Raw genomic sequence first — 20,517 nt, forward strand, 5'->3', positions numbered from 1 at the left:
TTTCCACCTCAACTTCCCCAATAATGCTTTGTTAAAAATCTCCCAATCTTTGATTCCCAACCCTCCAACTACCTTTGGCTTACAAATATCCTCCCACTTAATCCAAGCGATTCTATGAACCCCATCACTTCCCCCACCCCACAGAAAACTCCTCATTAATTTAGTTGCTTCTTTAAGCACCCCTTTCGGAATCACAAAAAAGGATAAAAAGAAGAGAGGTAGAGCAGACAAAATACTCTGGATTAAACACACTCTACCTCTAAATGAAAGGGTCTTTTGTTTCCAAGACGACAATCTTTTCCGGATCTTACGGACTATAGGCTCCCAAAGACTAGACCTTCTCGGATTTCCTCCAATTGGGATTCCTAAGTACACAAAAGGCAGGGACATAACCTTATAGTTCAGCACAGACGCAAATAGCAGAATATGATCCTCTGTCACACCAATTCCTGCGCAGCTACTTTTGAAAAAAAATATTTTCAGGCCAGAAGCTAGCTCAAAACATCTGAGAATGCATTTTAGTGTGATCACATTTTGAATTGTTGCATCCCCAAATATCAAAGTGTCATCTGCAAACTGGAGCATTGCCACCTCTAACTCATTATCCCTTCCCACTTTATAGCCTGTAAATCTCTGTACCGCCTGAGCGCTCCTCATAAGCCCAGTTAAGCCCTCTGCAATAATAAGGAACAAGAAAGGAGCAATCGGGTCACCCTGTCTCACCCCTCTCTTCATCGGAAATTCAGAACCAAGGCTGCCATTAACTAAAACTGACACTGTGACTGAAGACAGACAACTCATAATCCACTGAATCCATTTATCACAAAAATTCATTCGAACCATCATATACTGCAGGAAACCCCAATCAACTGTATCGTAAGCCTTTTCAAAATCAGCCTTAAACAAGAAAGTACCTTTCTTTCTGACTTTTGCATCATGTACTAATTCATTTGCAATGATCACCCCAACAAGCATACTCCGCCCACCCAAAAAAGCTGATTGATTGTCACCAATTACCTTGCCCATAACACTTTTCAACCTGATCGCAAGCACTTTAGAGATCACTTTATAAATGCATCCAATGAGGGAAATCGGCCTGAAGTCATTTAGATGTTGTGGGCTATCTACTTTAGGAATAAGCGTGATAAAGGAAGCATTACACCCACGAGGCCACACTCCATTCGCCAAAAAATCAGAGACAGCCCTCAAAATATCCCCCTTTAGCAACTCCCAAAACTCCTTAATGAATTTAAAATTAAAACCATCAGGGCCTGGACTTTTATCTGAACCACACTCCCAAACAGCTTCCTTTACTTCCTCCAAATCAACCGGCGCACACAACATCAAATTATCCCCTTCAGATAAAGTTTTAAACTCAACACCATCCAACGTAGGCCTTGGCATAAGGTGATTGCTGAACTTACTTTCAAAAAAAGACTTAACCTCATTTTTTATCATGGATGGGTCTTCAATCCAGCTTCCATCCAGTACTAGTCCCACCAAAGAATTGGACTTTCGTCGCCATTTGATAATAGAATGAAAATACTTGGAGTTCATGTCACCCTCTCTAAGCCACCTTGATCTAGCCTTTTGCTGCAACAAAGATTCAATATACCTTGTCACTCGCCAGAACTCAGTTGTAGCTATCTGCTTCTCCTTCACCTCCTCCTCATTCAAACATCTAGTTTCTGCAATGTTATCAAACTCATTAATTTTAAGCACCAGGTCATTCTTTCTGCCATGTACATCCCCAAACACCTCCTTGTTCCACTTTTTGAGTTCCAATTTCATCATCTTCAATTTCTCTTTTAAAACATAAGCACCCCATCCGGAGACATGAAATTCAGCCCACTTTTCTTCCACCACCCTCCTAAATCTTTTATCTTCAAACCAACAATTCAAAACTCTAAACGGCCTAGGCCCCCAATCCTGAGCCACATGTTTGAGAAGGATCGGACAATGATCTGAAACACTTCTTTCCATAACAAGTTGAGAACAATCCGGCCAGCAATGCAACCACCCATCTGAAATTAGAAATCTGTCCAACCTGCTTGCTGAAGTTCCATTAGGCCTGAACCACGTAAATTTTTTCCCAAGCACCGGCAAATCAAACAGCTCCATCGAACTAATGAACTCATTAAACTCCTCCATATCCCTCCTCCCATTCCCATGCGCTTCAGAGATCCCAACTCTTGCCTCCTCCACCCTCACTGCATTGAAATCACCTGCCACACACCATATCTCAGTAGCAAATAAGCTCCTCCAAGTAATCAACTCATTCCACACACTGCGCTTCTCATCCAATCTACAAGGAGCATAAATATTTACAACCACACACAGTTGAGATTGCCCACTCCAGAATCCGGAAATACCCAGAAAACAGGAACCTAGAAAGCAATCTTCCAAAGTGAACACACCCTTCTTCCAAATACTCAATAATCCACCAGCTCTGTTCATTGCTAGCAGCATCTGCCACTCAAAGTGACTATCACCCCACACAGCTTCACAGAGTTTCTTTTCAATCTGTCCAAGTTTTGTTTCCTGCAGCAATAATAAATCCACATCCTGTCGAATAACAATCTCCCTCAAGGACCGCCACTTGGCTCTACTAGCCAACCCCCTTATATTGAGACTAAGTATCTTCATAAACAACCATCAGATATCCCCCCTGCTGCCTCTGTCATTCTTGTAGATCCATTCAATCTGTCTCTATTTTCTAGTTCAACAAACTTTGCCACCATATCCTCATCACCCCCAGCATAAGAAACACCAATTTATTTTCCCAATTCCCACATATTCAGAGCCTCCTCCTCCTTGTTATTAAATTGGAAGTTTCGTCCCTCAACCCCACCATCAGATTCAGAGGAAGAATTTTTATAAGGAATAAGGAATTTTTATAAGTTTAGAATGTGACAACCGTAAACAGGCTATATATGACTTCAATTTAACTGATGTCCAATAAGAAGAAAAAAAAGAGATAATGTCGTAACCCTTATAAAAGACACACAAGAATAAAAAAATAAACACAAGGTCCAAGAATACATAATAACATACTTCATTAATTCAACAACTGCAACATAGTTAGAAACAAGTCCCCAATATACAACCCAAGTACTTAGTAACATAATCAACCAAGTGCAAACCACTATTTCACAAATAATAAATTATTCTAGAAGATGACCTATGCTACTAACACTACGCCAACCACAAAAGAAAAACGGCCCAAAATGAATGGTAGGCTTTTGATCCAGCTAAGCACACTGCATTATTGGTAATTATTATTAATAACTAATAGAAACTACTTCTCCAATTTGACCTGTTTCAGCTTCAGTTTAGGAACAACCACATCTTTCTTGAAATCATCATCAACCTTCATCTTAAACATATTAGCAGAGCTCCCCACATAAGATGGTCACTGCCAAGAGAAGGGGTTAAAGCCTCAGGGGATAAAACTTCACATGACTGAGAAGGTCCTTGCACTGCTTCCTTAGCTTCACATGTACTAACAACAACCAGTGGAGTGGGACACCTAGCCTAAATATCATACGATAAATCAGAAAACAGTTACTCATAGTCCAACCAAATTTAAAATCATAAAAGACCTTGATAACTCATCCAGTAATTTAATTCTTCACCACATTTGCAGTCTGCGCAGAAGAAAGTGCCTTGTAGGCCACAATAATAGAAGGGTCATCACAAATTCGCTTCACACGGTAGGAATCATCAAACTGAAAAATGTTATTTGATCCCTTCTTCACCTTATACATCAATTCCTTCCTAATCAATTGTTGTTCCATCAAAGGAGTTATCTCACCAGACTTGGGATCCTACTATATTGGTAAATCTTTAATGAACTTTGCACATCTATAACTACTAAGTTTCCCTAAAATCGAATATATACCTTCACATCTGCTAACATATCTTTGCATGACTTCTTTATGAGCTGATGAACATCAGAATTAAACAACATAAAATTGCCTGAATCAGTGTCATCGAAAACCTCCAGCTTAATCTTGTACCTACATAACAAAAAAGTTGTTTCAGAAAAAAAAAACTACAAACATAATCACACCCAAGTAAATACATAGTTAAAGATACAACAAAAGCACCTTACAGACACATCCATAACATGCCTACAACTACCTGGGCAGAAATATAATCCATCATCAAAGGTCACAGCTTTGTGACACTTGCAAACAAAGTACCACCATTGATCATCTTGCAACAAACCAACCACAGTCCCATAAACAACAAAGAAATCGTCCTACACATCAACCACCAAAAATAAACAATTAAAATTACTTTACAGACAAACTTAAAATTAAAATAAGCATAAAATAACAAACTACATCAATTGTTTCATTCAATCCGCAGATTGTTTTCTTAGGATGGTTATTCATGAAATCTTCAAAAATTGGAACATTGGAACAGAGGGATTGGGAGAGATAATGTGCCCAACAGGTTGATTGGCTTGGAGATCAAGGACAGATATGCTACAAAATAAATATCAGACTTATATTCAATTTTGAAATCATATTACCTAAGATGAATAACCAATCAATCACTTAAAAACAAACCGATCCATCAAAGAAACAACCTCAACAATTTTCGGATTAATGATAATCCTCGACGCTTTCATTACATTATGCAGTATATTCTTTCCTGCATAATACAGAATCCGAATTAAAATTCAGATTTACTACTAATATTAATCATTTTCTTCTAAATACAGATGTTCAATATCAATACCTTTAATTAAATGACTTAAGCATCCCAAGCTGTAGAACAACAACAAGCTTTTCCAAAGGATTAGCACCAAGGTAGTCCAACACAATTTGGACATACTCTTCAAAGAGGGCACACTACACTTCCCCTATCAATGAAATGATTCATAAAAAAAAATATAGCTTAGAATGTAGAAATATATATATGTAGTAGAAGTATCATCCAATTAATATATAAACCAAAATTCATACTTATGATCAGTAATATCAAGCAGCATCATCTTAGTCACAATGCCATCATTAATTAACTTAAGTCCTTTCCTCAAAGGTGGCTGTCAACAAACCTAGCATATCTGCATTCAAATATTTTCCTACATAAGTTATCAATATCAACAAAATCAGCAACAACATAATAACAGTAGAAAAACACCCACCAACTAAGTATTCAGTCTAGACACCTTCGCCATTAAGTTCAGCTGAATCCTTGAAAGAAAATCTCCACCTTGGAATTGTGCTACTCTCAGCTGGCATGATTTTAGTTTTAGGTTTGAACAAAATCCTAAAAGCATGATCAGTGGGTCGATAGGCTCCCAAATTAGGAATCAAATGAAAGAATGTTATCAAATAGACATTTCCTTGACAAACTGTTCACTCCACTTCCTAAACATCAGCTTCCTCGCAGTTGCCTGTGTTTTCCCACCTTGCAATGACAAAATAATTCATCTACATAATCATCCCAAGACCTTTAAAACACTAAGTGGCTATCAAGTTATGTACAACTAAATAAAATAACGAATACATCTTCTTCTAATAACCAGATATCTATAATGAGTAATCTGATCTATAACAACAAAATTCAACATGCAAAGTCTACAATGAACAATTCTATATTATAAACAGGTGTTTCCACAAAATTTTCAGAAAGCATCCACATACATGTTGATCCAGTAAAATCAACTCCATTGAAGGAGGTTTGTTTTCACCAGCAAAAGAATCAACAATCCAGAGTTAAACAACTCGCACTTTATCCTCCAATTATGGTTTGGAGGGCACAGTGACATCACAAAGTCAACCGCAGCATAAGATGCCATCAGATATCAAATAGAAATTAGCAACCTCAAAAGCTTGGTTTTCACAAATACCTCGATTCGCTTCTGAAGGCTACCACATCGCACAACAACCCTTTATATACCACTGATAATGGCCAGATCAATCGGGTTAAAGGTAATTGTTATGGAAACATCTACAAAGTTGGCTAAAAGGTTAATTGCACCCCAAAAGTAAAACGAAAAAAAATGCTACAAAAATTGCTGCGAAAGGTGAAATTTGAAACTTCTGCACACTAAAAGCCATATTACATCTCTAAGTACTAAAACCATTTTCCTATTAGTGTACAACTTGAACTGATATCCTATTCGTGTACCTAAATTTTCAGTTCCTATTACTTAATATCTCGTACAACTTATATTAAGTATTAGTCTCAATTACAACTTTTGTTAAATAAAAAATTCATATCCCAATGATAATATCACTTTCTTTTTGAAAGCGTAAATATCACTTACTCACACAAGAAATATAATTTACTACTGTTCTTAAATTTAATTACTATTTTCCATTCCATAGTAAGTTAGTAACAACCTATCTATATTAGAATTAGTATATATTGTCCCGAAAAAGAATTAGTATATAGTATATATTAATCACGAATCAATGACACATATTAAATAGAGAAATATATAATACTCTAAACAAATAAAAAAAAACTAACCGACAAACAAAAATCAGGTCATTACTATGAAATTACCTTTTGAAGTCAAAGCTAAAAGGTTTTCAAAAGCTCCTAATTAACCAAATATTATAACCAAAAAGTACCAACAATAGTTCCTTATGGTGCACCTCCACCACATTGAATAAAAACCCCTATATGAATAGTAGCAAAATGATATCCCTTTGTAGTAGTTATAGATTCTACGATGACCAGGATGATCATTGTACGTTTGGATGAGTATGAATAAGTTATAGAAAGAAATAAAGAGAACATAATTTGAAAAGAAAATGTAGCATTTCATTCATTTAGATATGTGTAGATAGAAAAAGAAAGAGGATATATTGAGTCTGTGGGACTTATCAAAAAATCCTCAAAGCTTATATTAGACAACATGATCCATTATTATGTATTAGTTTTTTTGAATTAATTAACCTGAAATCTTTTGGAGGAGCCTCTTTTATTCAAACATAATTGAAGTCTCTCTTGTAACCAAAAAAAAAAAGTTGAAGTCTCTCGCTTGTTCCTCTCTTGTAACAAAAAAAAAAATTGAAGTATCTCATTTGTTCGGTTGATGCAATTGTTTCTGTGCCTGTTTGATGGTTTTATTAATCAAATTCTTCAAAAGAAAAAATAAACCCTAAAATCGATCAACACACAATGTGATCTAACAAATCTTTTAATGCGAGTAGAGGTATAAATCTCAATCGTACAAGCATAGATGTATGTTCAATAATAAAAGTCATTTAATAGTCCTATGATAACATAAAATAAAAAGAGAGAGATGAATTTTTTTGGATAAGCCGAAAAAAAGAGATGAGAGGAGTTACTCCTTACCTTACCTCTTTGTATTATCAAAATCAAAATTAAACAACTACAATTATAGTTAACTACAATTTCTTTAATGTAGTTCATATTTTGGCCACCACGGCACCATACCCAGCTGTATATCATAACTTATTTTTAGTCAAGATAAATTTAATGAAGGGTTATACCAAAAGCCAAATGACACTTATAAGTAAGGGTAGTTAGACCCTAAAGAAAACAATACAACAGACCATAGAAATCACAATACAATGTAATACCAAGATTTGGTTAGGTGGTACAACTCTATGTTTTGATGATAACAAGTTTATTATTATGTATGAACAATTATGATACTTTAACGTTTGTCTTTTAAGTTGTGGCAAACAAGTTCTGACTCTGATTCAAAGACTCAACATTTATCAGAAGTTGAAGACACAAGAGTAGCCAACGTTACGCTTCTGCATTCACTACGTTCTTCTGAACGATAGCAAACGCTTCAGATGCTCTGAAGATTAAAGCTCTAATGTGGACTCTCAAAGATTCAAGCTCTAAAATTCTGAAGACCAGATGTTCTGAGGAACAGTCCAAAAGTTGAAGACTTTGAAGCTCTGAAGTCAAAGAGTAAGCTGACTCTCAAGACCAGAAGCACTTCATGCTTTGAAGACCAGATGTTCTGATGAACGGTCCAGAAGCAGAAGTTCTGAAGGTCAGAGGATCCAAGCTTCCTTCTGACTCTGATCACACAACTTCACAAGTTCCAACATGAAGCGTCGCACAAGATCAAGAGTCAACTAAGCTAAGGCAATGTCATTGTCATTCGTACAAAAGCAAATGTACTATTCTGACCGCCTTACCTACGACGTTCAGCCACAACAGGCTTTGGAAATTCCAGCACTGCCCTCAAACGGATAGATTCTTTCAAAGGAAACACCTCAACACGTATTTAAAGGCTGAAGACAGAAGAAATCAGCTAAGAAAACTATTGTGCATACACGTGAAATACTTTGAGCGAATACCTTAGCAATATTTCTTCATTGTTCTTATCGTGTTACTTCTGCTTGTTTTAGAAGCATCTCTTTGTAAACCAAACTCTTTCACAAACTTTGTTTGTAGATCCTTGAGAGACCGGTGAGGTCAGTATTCTTGAGAAGACTAAGGCAATGCTGTCTTAGTGCTGCTAGTTCTTAGTATTGTTAGTCACTGAGTAAGGTGTGCTAGTGCAGTTGTAACAATATTTGAATAGTGGATTGCCTTCATTATAAGAAAGAAGAAATCACCTTAACGAGTGGACTGAACTAGCTTGAGTGATTCATCAAGTGAACCAGGATAAAATCCTTTTGTGCTTTTCTTTATCCCTCTTCTTTAGCACTTTATACTCTTTCACAGGAAAGATTGTTATTATCTTCGAGAGAAAGCGGTTAATCTTCAAAACCTATTCAAACCCCTCATTTCTAGTGTTTTTCATACCTTCATACAACATATGTTTGTTTGCTATACTTTATAACCTACACAATGAATAATTTGAAAGAAAAGAAGAAAATTTCATACACATACATAGGCCTAAAGGGTAGTTTTTTTTTTTGAACTTAAAAGGATTTCATTAAAAATCAAATTGGCACAGAAGCCATTACTTCACGGTCTAGAAATTCCTGCAAACCCGGAGGACCCTCCTCCAACCAAACCAAATCTGACAGAGAAGGAGCATTTTGTGCCAAGAAATCAACAGCGGAATTCCCTTCTCTGCGAACAAAAGACAAGTCTACAAAGTCAAATAAATGCAAAAGCGAAAAACAATCATCAATAATAGAAAATAAAATAGAAGCACCCCTCCTCTTCTTCTAAGCCCGGTAAAGAAGCAAGCTGTTTGTCTCAAATTGAACCTTACGGTACCCAAGCTGAGAAGTAAGAATCATAGCCCATCTCAAGCAAAGAACCTCTCCAATAGCTGCTGTCATCACCACCACGGGGTAGAGAGAGGTTGCTGCAAGTATTTCCCCATTCCTGTTGCGAGCTACATAGCCATAACCAACCATCTTCCCCCTATCCAAAGCCACATCCACGTTCACCTTGACAATGCCAGGTCGCGGCCACCTCCAAACAACAACAGCAGCTGGCAAAATGCGAAGTACACCCGGCACTTGGTGCGTTTCTTCTGGCAGAATGCGAAGGGAACGGGCACGAGCCACCACGTCGTCCCACCGGCCATGGTAATCATGAAACACAGCCTTGTTCCTCATCTCCCATATTGCATAAATCAAGTTCTGCACCATAGCAACTATGTCACCATCATGGTCCCTCAAGACTTCCTGTAAGAAGCTATGCACCGTTTCATGATTAGCCAGACCCTAAAGAAAACAATACAACAGATCATAGAAATCACAATACAACATATGTTTGTTTTCTATACTTTATAACCTACACAATGAATAATTTGAAAGAAAAGTTGAAAATTTCACTCATCGCCACTAACATATAAAATAACAAATCCAAAACACAAAAACCAGTAAATATCAATGCTTTTAAAGCTAGATCGATCATTAAGCCGATGAAGAAACCGGTTCATGGTTTAGTGGTTCAATCGCAGTCAAACTGTGGTTGAACCGGTAATAATTATATATATATATATATATATATATATATATATATATATTAAAAAACAATATGATATATATTAATATAGGCACAATCTTGAAAAATATTGTAACGTACAAACAAATCACAATTTACAACGTAGGTTAGACAAAAATATCAACCACAAAAGATAAAAAAGACCCAAGAACTAAAAAGTCTCGAAAAAACCTATGGATACATACAAGATCCCAACCAACAAAAACCCTACTAGCATGAATGCATGCTTCAAGACCAACAAACAACGCCTATAATAAAAAAACTCAATCTTTTACATCAGAAAGATAAATTACACCCGTTTGAGATTGAAACCTTGACCTTCCCTTCCTCAACTCACGTGTCACCTAGCTCTTACCACTTGAGTTATCATACGGGGACATAAAAAAGACTTAATTAAATATATATTTTTAATAAATATGTGATACATCAAATGTATTATTAGCATAAAATATTAAGAAATTAAATTTTATACTAACATAAAATCATTAGAATTTACTATATTTTATAAAATAAACATGAATAATAAAATGATAAAAATAATTATCCGATGAGTATTTTAGTTGAATAATTTTTTTATTGAATTTAAAATATAATATTTTTTACTACTATTTTTGGAATTCTTTATAAATTTTTAAAATTAAGATCAGTTCAAACTAGTTCAATAGCACCAGTTTTGACTGATTTTTGCTTGATTTAACAGGTTTTTGGCTAGTTATGGGTTCTAAACTCCTTTAGTTATTTCTTTTCAACCGAGCAGACCATTAAGGCGATTCTCGATTTAACTAGTTGGACCGATCAATCAAATCCACTTTTTACAACTATGGTAAATATCCATGTTGTTGATTCCGGCTTCAAAATCATTTTTTACTTTAGTAAATATATTCTAGGCTTGTGGTTGTTGTGCTATCCTACTACTAAAGATATCAATCCTCCTCCGATACTTAGGTAGCGTTTGGTAGACAGGTGAGAAGGGAACGAAACATAATACGTGGGTTCTGTTCTGTGTTTGTCATGTTTTTAAGATGGAACGGAACGGGACAAAAGACTATAGGAACGGGACACTTTGGTTCCCTGGAAAAGGGTGGAACGGAAGGGAAGGGAACGGAACAGAACACTCTCTTAAAACTTTTGCAAGTTCAAAAATACCCTAATTTATATTTGAAATTTTATGTATCTAAACAGTTTAAAATCACTTCTAAAATTGAAAGCACTTATTATATTTGTAGACAAAGTTAAATGAAAATCTACTTTTTCAAAAAAATCACTTAAAATAAAATCAATTATTTTTTTAAAAGTAAAATCACTTTTTGTAAGCAATGACAAACGAGCCAATTAGAGTGTGTTTGATTCAACTTATTTTGGAAAATCACTTTTAAAATCAAAAAATCACTTTTTTAATCAAAATATCACTTTTTGTGTTTGTTTCAGCTGAAGCTGAAAACAGATTATTTGAAACAGTTACTTTAGCTTATCATGAAAATCTATGATGATAGATGAGAGGAGATAAAAAAGTGATTTTAATTAGAGTAGTCAAACACGAATAAACTTAATTAAAATAAAATCAATTATTTTTTTAAAAGTAAAATCACTTTTTGTAAGCGATGATAAACGAGCCAATTAGAGTGCGTTTGATTCAACTTATTTTGGAAAAATCACTTTTAAAATCAAAAAATCATTTTTTTAATCAAAATAACACTTTTTGTGTTTGTCTCAGCTGAAGCTGAAAACAGATTATTTGAAACAGTTACTTTAGCTTATCATGAAAATCTATGATGATAGATGAGAAAAGATAAAAAAAATTGATTTTAATTAGAGTAGTCAAACACAAATCAACTTATGTTTTTCTCAAAATCTCTTAAAATAAAATAAAAATTATAGTTAAAAATCAATTTTTTTAATCTAAACAAACACACTTAAAATAGCTTAAATAGATAATTAAGTTTTTGCTTTTTTCAATAGCATACTGAAACAACTTAAACAATATATAAATGAATATTTTAAAGAAATAAATGATTATTTCATGAAGTAAGCAATAACAAACGATTTCTATGCAAAATGTTCAATTGAGTTCAATTTGTTTTTCTCAATCAAATATTAAACATGCAGGGTTATAAATGTAATTAAAATCATGGTTCTGTTCTATTGACTTGGAGTTACCAAACACAACACACAGAACATTATTGTCATGTTCCATCATGTTCTGTCCCGTTCCGTTCCGTTCTGTCCTGTTCCGTTCCGTCACCAAACGTTACCTTATTCTTATTTTTCAACAACTTTCGACCAAAATCAAAGCTTTATGAACTAGACAAGAGCTACTAGTTGGAGCCTTCACGAATGGGGGTAGGGATGGCGAGTCCGACAAAGAAAGTGAAGAGTTGATCGAGTAGGTGTATGATAGTTCTAGTTGAGAAGAAAATATAAGGTGAATAATGGTGCAGGACTATGCTAAAAACACATCTGATGGTTAACGGACCATGATCCTTTTTAGTCACAATTTGTAACTACAGGGATCGCAACCATAAATAAAAGTTTTGCAAATAATATAAAAAGTTAATAAATACTATTTAGATGGAGATGGAGTAATAGATCACAATTGCACCACCCTGCAGTTACTTCATAACTCAAGGGGATCTATATCTGATGGTTAACAATGGAAGTAACCACCATGTTGTGTTGGGAGGTAGAGACATGTGTTTATGTATGTCACAAGTCTTTATGTTGGCCTCCATTTGGAATAGATGATGTGAGGCAATTTGTTTGCATTCACATAAGATAGCCTTCCAATAGTTTTTTTCCCCTTTCTTTTTACTATTTATATAAGAAGAAAGGAGTTACTGGAGCAAGAGGATTATGAAGAACTTGATCATATTTTTTTCTTCTTTTGGCTGTTAAAGTATACACCGCTATATGTGTATATCAATATTTTTTTGGGGTAATTATAAATCCAAAATCAATTTCAATAAAATTCATTCAAAAAATATTATTTCAAAGAAATCACTCTTCTAGCAAATCATTTTTTAATGAAATTAATTAATTCAATTATATCAAAATTAATTCTACAAACACTAATCCAAACACAAGTCACAATAGGTAGTACTTTCTTTTTCCACTCACATTTTTTTTTTTCTTGCATTGCTTTCATCTTGATCTAGTGTCTTTCTCACTTATCTCTTCATTCACACAAGTCACAACCAACCAACGCGTTACTCCTTCATCACTTTTGTTGTTTGCGATGATCCCCATATTTGATATGTTCCCTATGTAGACGTTTTTTGCTCATAGTCCGGAAATCTTCACATTAATGTTATGAGCAATTTATTTATTTTTAGTAAATATTCATGAGTTACACTTACACAAAAGAAAATGAAAAAAATGAAAAATAAAAACCTTCCACCCTCTTTCTATCTTCACCTCCCTCGATTCGGCGAATAGGTTTTCATTCATTCTCGCACTTCACCCTTTCCCCCCTTCTCTCTCACTCTCTCATATCCAAACACACAACGAGGGTTTCTCACTTTCTCTTCTCATCAAACTCGTTCGCTTCTTTTAACTTCGATTCTTCTCTGAATGTAATTCAGATTCATTTCACTTCGCTCTTCGGTTTTTAGGGCTTTGCTTCTTCTCTCTCTCTCTCTCTCTCTTCCCCAAAACCCTCTCTCTCTCTCACTCTGAGATTTGTATCTTGATTGCTCGATCTCGCCATGGAGAATCGAGATTCGTCATCGTCGTCGCCGTCGTCCGCCACCAATCGCGATGCTTCCTCCGCCACCGACGCCGACGACGGGATTTTCACGGTTACTGTCGCGCTTGCTAAAGATGCTGCGTTGCATTTTCAGTCTGGGAAGTTCGCTGAATGCGCTGAGGTTTTGCACCAGCTTTTGCAGAAGAAGCAGGACGATCCGAAGGTATTCAATTTGTTTTGTCAATTTTTGTAGATACTGATCTCACTCACAAATGCTGGATGCTTCTAGTGTTAATTGACTCTTGTTCTTTCATGCTTTTCTTTTGCTGCTTCGATTTTTGGTTTTAGTTTTTGTACTGATTGCTGTGCTGCGAGTGATTGATTTGTTGGTTCGTTTTTATCTATTGATTTTTCTAAGAGTTGAATTTTGATCCCGGTACGTTTCGGGAGCTGTAGCTAGTATTGTAACCAGTAAGCACTTTAAGTTTACCTGCTGTTGCTATAGATGCAAATATACATTGGATTATCTGTTTTATATGAATTTCCTCCTGGTAGCAAGCATGTAATTGGGCTGGAAAAGTTGTATCATAATCTGCTTCGAGTAGATGCTTGTGGTTGTGGCTATGCATTTGTGCTGTTTACTGTGTGCTGTGTGATGTAAGTAGCAAATAAGAACATTGAACATAAAGAGGAACTTATTAGACTTGTAGAAGAAAAAGCTAAGGTGGATCTAGCATGGGAAGTGTAATTGACATGATTTGGCCAGAATAGGGATTTTGAGCTCATTCTCTGAATACGGACAATCTTTAAGATTTTGATTCCGTTGTCGTGTTGTTAGTTTTGCTTCTTGATGCTAATGATACTTGATTGGCGGTATAATGGTATACAAGTTCGTTACTGGTTATAAGGAGAATCTTTAAGATTTTGATTCCATTGTCGTGTTGTTAGTTTTGGTTGTTGATGCCAACGTTACTTGATTTGCGGTATAATTGTATAAAAGTTCGTTACTGGTTATATGCACAACATGTAAGATTTTGATTGTCGTGATGTTAGTTTTGGTTCTTTATGCTAACGATACTTGATTTGTGGCATAATTGTATACAAGTTCGTTACTGGTTATATGGACAGTATTTAAGATTTTGATTCTGTTGTCGTGTTGTTAGTTTTGGCTCTTGATGTTAGCGTTGCTTGATTTGCGGTATAATTGTATACAAGGTTGTTACTGATTGCACGTGTTACTCACTCTGAGGTAACGTAAAAATTTGTGTTATGATATTTGCACTCTCTTACATCCACTTACTCCTCACATACTCCTACACGTGTCTGGTAATACCTTGGTCGCAATAACTTTTTTGCTGAATGGTTCAGATGGTGCTCATATTTCACATGCTTTGTGCAAGTACCTTTACCACATTAAATCCACCCGTATTATCTGTTAGCCGGGATTAAACATACTTTGAACTGATGTTCATGTCTCAAACTGGCTTGAGTTAAAAAGGTTTTGGTGAATGTAACAAATCCAATCACACACTTAACCATAAGCCTCAGAAAACAAAATCATCTGCCAGAAATGAAAATGAAAACAGTGCCAAATAAGATGCCCATGTAGTGCAACTGTGCAAGTAACTTTGTGAAGTTTCTAATGACTGTGAAGCTCTTGTCACAAAAGAATGAAAACAGAGTAATGAATTAATTTAATAAGGTGCATTGAATTTCAATAATGCTCCTTTAGTTCTTACTTCTTATGCATTTATATGTAATTCTCACGATTCACTGATTCATATATTTATTGCATGATTCAAAGTAATTTGTAATTCGTCATATGATATGAATCACTGCTTGCTTAATTGTGTTGCATCATGTGATTTGTGAACTGTGCGATTATGGCAACTATGATTAGAGAGACCTTGGAGTTACTATACCTGCAAAAGTGACTGTTATGGAATAAATAAAATGGACCTTTACCATTTGCCTGTTTATGTATGTGTGTTTTTTAAAAAGCATAATTCGGGGGCTATATTGCTCTGAACATATTAAGCATCTCAGAAAAATATACAACTGAAAAAATATATATTTGTGATTCATTCCGTTGATGGAATTTGAGGCATATTTATGCTTGTAGAATGATAAAATTCCTTATCATATTCAAGCCTGTTAAGAGTGAAAGAGGACAATGATTTTGGTGGATTTGCGGGTTTATATAACCTACTAAGCGTTATCTTTATGTTCTGTCCTTTCTGATATTGTCTAAGACTTTTTTTCTAAAACTTAATGTCTAAGGTTTTGAATCCTAATATTTCAGGTCCTCCATAATATTGCAATTGCGGAATTCTTTCGAGATGGTTGTTCAGATCCCAAAAAGTTGCTTGAAGTAATTAAAGGAATCAAGGTATGCTTTTTATTTCTGCAAAGTGGCAGTTTTATGAAAGCTTTTGTTTCTCATGGTTAGTATTTAAGGAAACCATTTGTTTTAACCTTTTTGGAGCACTAGCACCAATTGCGAATACGATGTCAAAATTAAAATGAAAATTGACCTGGCTCAACATGGGCTCTTTTAAACTCAATGTCAGTAATTTTTTAGCCTTTCTACTGATTCATGCAAATTTTTTTTGGGTCAGGGCTTAATTGGCACCCGACTTCAGTTGGTAGAATGAGTGTTTAATATGTAGAAGGTCATATATGTTTCTGATATTTTCTCATGATTATAATCTGTGAGTTTGAATTTCTTCATCGAAATAAGAATGAAGATACCCAGTATGCTGTGGTTGATGACGCATTCTCCTTCAAAATCCTTATTCTGGGGGTTCTTATTTGTGATTTTTGTTAAAGGAGGAAAATGTATATGCAGATCACTACCTGAATGATAATATTAAAGTTAGGAAATACTGGTGTGCAAGAGTTATATAGGATTTCATTCATAAGTATGTAGGTTCTTATTTCATTCATATCTGTGCTTATTTGTAATCTTGTACTTATCCCTGTTTTTTGGAGTTGATTCAGAGAACAAATGATGAGCATACTCAGACTTCTGGAGAACAAGGAGAATCACTTAACAATGCCGGGAGTAAAGACGTTTCGGGATCCAAAGGAAGTAACCCTTCTGCACTTCAGTTTTCAGGTGCAAATAGCACCACCACAATTCATAAAGATGAATTTGACTCTTCTGTGGCAATGCTAAACACTGTAGGTTCATTTTTCTCCTTATATTAGTTTCATTTATTCTGTTCTTTTGATTATGTTTGTGATGAATGTTTGCTGATGTGCTTGTATTTCAATCTCTCTAGGCCATTATCTGGTTCCATCTTCATGACTATGCAAAGACATTATCAGTTTTGGAACCCCTCTTCCAAAATATTGAACCTGTAGATGAGGTATGTCATATATTATTTGCTACTTTGTTTTAAAAATTACACTGGTTTGTTAATGTTTTACATCCCTTTTTTGTGTTATGTTTCCTAAAGCAGACAACGGCTCTACATATTTGCCTTTTGCTGCTTGATGCTAGCCTTGCTTGCCATGATGCATCAAAATCAGCTGTAAGTTCCATTTGATAATTTGGTTTACATTTTAATTATTGCAAGTTTTGTTGCTTAATGCATTGCTGCCAACTGTGTTTCAATCTCATGAGTGTATTGTGCTTTTTACCTTTTCTTTAGTTTGCAGCTAGTTAATTATTTACTGATTATAAATTAGCTGTAACATTATTTATTAGGATTTGGATCTTCTCATTTTGGTTCCTAACATAAAAGCTTGTTACTTTTTAGGGGTAGGGAGAGCTAGAGACTACATTAAATGTGGGCCCCACTGTAATAGTTGTATATAATTGTTTGTTGTTTATCTCTTTTTGAAAACTCTACCCCAGTTTCTCTTTTAATGAGGTCAAACTGAGTTTACAGTGCATAAACTTACTTGATTTGATTGTTTTCTCTGATAGAATATGATGCAAAACTTTCTTGGCAGTTGGTCTATATTTCTCTCTCTCTCTCTCTCACACATAATTATGTTATTGAGTGAATGTCTTGAAAGAATTTCATTGTTTTCGGCTTTTTAGCTTCTCTAATTCTACAAGTGTACTGTTCTGAGCTGGAATCTATTTGTTTAGGATGTGTTGACTTATCTGGAAAAAGCATTCGGTGTTAGTAGCGTGAGTCAAGGTGACAGTGGGAACACAGCACAACAGCAATCTGCAAATCTAATTACAAAGTCTGCACCAGTCACCTTGAGTGCATCAGCTGCTGATGCATCCAGTTCTGATCTAGGGTCAACTGCTAATGCATCTGAAAATCATCTGTCCAGAGCTGAATCTGAAGATACACTTGATTATGAGGCCATGATTGTGGATATGGGTGGACAAAGTTTAGCCAGGGCAATGGGTCCATCTTCAAATGATATTTCTAGGGCTTCGGTTGACAGGTTTTCAACTGTTGATTTGAAGCTTAAGTTGCAGCTTTACAAGGTTCAGTTTCTTCTTCTTACTAGGAACCTAAAGCTAGCCAAGAGAGAAGTTAAGCTGGCTATGAACATTGCACGTGGAAGAGATTCACCTATGGCTCTTCTTCTGAAATCTGAGCTTGAATATGCTCGTGGTAACCACCGCAAAGCAATAAAGCTATTGATGGCATCAAGTAATCGAACAGACACAGTTTTCTCAAGCATTTTTAACAACAATCTTGGGTGCATTTACTATCAGCTCGGGAAATATCAGACATCCTCATTATTCTTCTCAAAGGCTTTAACTAATTGTTCGTCCCTGCGAAAGGACCAACCATTAAAGCTAGCCACTTTCTCGCAGGATAATTCTCTCCTTATAATGTACAACTGTGGTGTGCAGTACTTGGCTTGTGGGAAGCCAGTACTTGCTGCTCGGTGCTTCCAGAAGGCAAGTTTGGTCTTTTACAAACAGCCTCTCTTGTGGCTCCGACTCTCAGAATGCTGTCTGATGGCTTTAGAAAAGGGCCTAATAAAATCAAATCGGGTTCCTTCAGAAAATTTAGAGGTTGGAGTTTGTGTTGTTGGGATGGGAAAATGGAGGCAACTTGTTGTGCAAGATCAAATTCCAGGAAAAGGAAATGTGGACTCATCTGAAGGGAATGATTGCTTTTCAAGTGAAAATGGGCGGCAGAAGTTATCGATGTCCCTTGCCCGACAGTGCCTCTTGAATGCTCTGCACTTGCTGGACTCCTACAGTACAAATTGTTTGAAGTCTGGTTTGCCCTCTAATTCTTCAGTGGAAGAAATTGATCCAAATGAAGTGTCACTGTCAAAGAGTTCGAATCTTAAAAACTTGCATGGGGTTGATTCAAAGGCATTTTCTGTAGCAGTAGGCTTAGGTCAGGTTAATTCAAATGGGGACGTAAAAGAACAAAAGGGAGGAACTAGTCAGGAACTCATTCAGAACTCTCTCTCCTATTATGAAGATGTCCGTAGAAGAGAAAATCAATTGATCAAGCAAGCTGTTCTTGCTAATTTAGCATTTGTGGAGCTAGAATTGGACAATCCTGTGAAGGCACTGTCAGTTGCAAAACGTCTCCTAGAACTTCCAGAATGTTCCAGGATTTACATCTTTCTAGGTCGTGTTTATGCAGCAGAGGCTCTCTGCTTGCTAAACAGACCAAAAGAAGCTGCTGAGCTCTTGTCAATTTATTTGTCAGGGGGAAACGATGTTGATTTGCCATTCAGCCAAGAGGACTGTGAGAAATGGCAGGCGGAGAGGACTGCTGAATTTGAAGAGGTAAATGGAGGATCCACTGCTACCAATAATTCTTCTTTTGAGGACACTCGAAGGATTGTTTTCCTCAAACCAGAGGAGGCACGGGCTACAATTTATGCAAACTTCGCAGCATTATCTGCCATGCAGGGTGAATTTGAGAAAGCAAATGTATTGGTTACGCAGGCATTGTCCATATTACCCAACAGTCCAGAAGCCATACTTACTGCAGTTTATGTGGATCTCTTGGTTGGCAAGCCACAGGAAGCTCTAGCCAAATTAAAAAGTTGTAGCCGAATTAGGTTCCTTCCTAGTGGAGTAGCATTGAATAAATCTTCTTGAATGTTGTATGCTTGGATTTGTCATTGTGCCTGGTCCACCTCTCAGCGTTAGTTAGCAGGTAGCTTAATCCTTCCATAGCATTTGTAACATATATAAGTTCAATTCAGAGAACAATTTTTTTATGATTCGTTTTCCTTTATAATTCTCAAATTTAGGGTTCACTTACAGGGGGTGGCTGTGTCTTGTTTAGTGCTGGTGCCCACCTTTGAAATTTGAGGTGTAGATCTGATTCGGATTGTTTTTACTTTTTAGAGGCTAATTTAGTCGATATTCAAGAATTGATGTCATGTGCTTATATTGAGAAAACTGAAAAGTTGATATTTATTCTGGAATTCCATTTTTAACCTGTTGGAGTTCGCCCTTCCTGATTCTCACACCCCATGTACATATGTTTTTGCTCGGGCTGGTGATGCAGCAACATGATAGATGCTTTTCTTTTTCTGTGTTTTGAAAAAGTGGAACTGATGATGTTTGATTCTTCACTCTTGTAAGGAAAGCCCATCTGGCAGGCAAACTTTTCAAGGTCAGAAACTTAACAAAAGAGTCTAAACATGGATTGAGTTATATTAGTTTGAGTGATCCTGATATGGGAAAGCTGTACTTTTTAGCACTTGGATTGAAATGCCCGTTTTCACTTGAAGCGAAGTTTTTAATAGCTAATAGCATGATTGGATAATAGTCGTGCTATGTAGCAAGCTTCTTAGCGTATGTTTGGTTTGAAGTCTAAGTGTGTGTTTGGTTTCAAATCTGGAGAGGCCAAACGTGGATCTAGAAATTTAAAAACAACTATTTCTTGCTTCTGAAAACGTGGATCGGGGCCAAACGTAGATCTGATTGAGTTTTCCAAACACACACTAATACT

General features: G+C 35.9%; 1 protein-coding gene and 1 pseudogene across 2 annotated transcripts; one reads left to right on the forward strand and one right to left on the reverse strand.

The window, feature by feature from the left end:
- Positions 1-3,372: 3,372 nt before the first annotated feature.
- Positions 3,373-5,815, reverse strand: LOC130713150 (uncharacterized; annotated as a pseudogene).
- A 7,495-nt stretch (positions 5,816-13,310) lies between these two features.
- LOC130710537 (uncharacterized) lies at positions 13,311-20,016 on the forward strand. Of its 2 annotated transcripts, none has more exons than XM_057559842.1 (6): positions 13,311-13,829; positions 15,909-15,995; positions 16,607-16,789; positions 16,891-16,977; positions 17,068-17,142; positions 17,709-20,016. In XM_057559842.1, the coding sequence occupies exons 1-6, from the start codon at positions 13,626-13,628 to the stop codon at positions 19,653-19,655; spliced, it is 2,583 nt and encodes an 860-aa protein (XP_057415825.1). In that variant the 5' UTR covers positions 13,311-13,625; the 3' UTR covers positions 19,656-20,016. The 2 variants fall into 2 exon arrangements, with proteins under 2 accessions (XP_057415825.1, XP_057415826.1); XM_057559843.1 differs by having other exon boundaries at positions 17,071-17,142.
- The last annotated feature ends 501 nt before the right edge of the window (positions 20,017-20,517 follow it).

This window comes from Lotus japonicus, chromosome 4 (genome assembly GCF_012489685.1).
Source record: "Lotus japonicus ecotype B-129 chromosome 4, LjGifu_v1.2".
NCBI classification, from domain to species: Eukaryota; Viridiplantae; Streptophyta; class Magnoliopsida; order Fabales; family Fabaceae; genus Lotus; species Lotus japonicus.

Excerpts from the sequence above, each read along its gene's own strand:
- LOC130710537 (XM_057559842.1), top strand. The coding sequence starts at position 13,626 with ATGGAGAATCGAGATTCGTCATCGTCGTCGCCGTCGTCCGCCACCAAT. Across the intron at positions 13,830-15,908 it reads AGAAGCAGGACGATCCGAAG|GTCCTCCATAATATTGCAAT; the intron begins GTATTCAATTTG and ends CTAATATTTCAG. Across the intron at positions 15,996-16,606 it reads AAGTAATTAAAGGAATCAAG|AGAACAAATGATGAGCATAC; the intron begins GTATGCTTTTTA and ends GAGTTGATTCAG.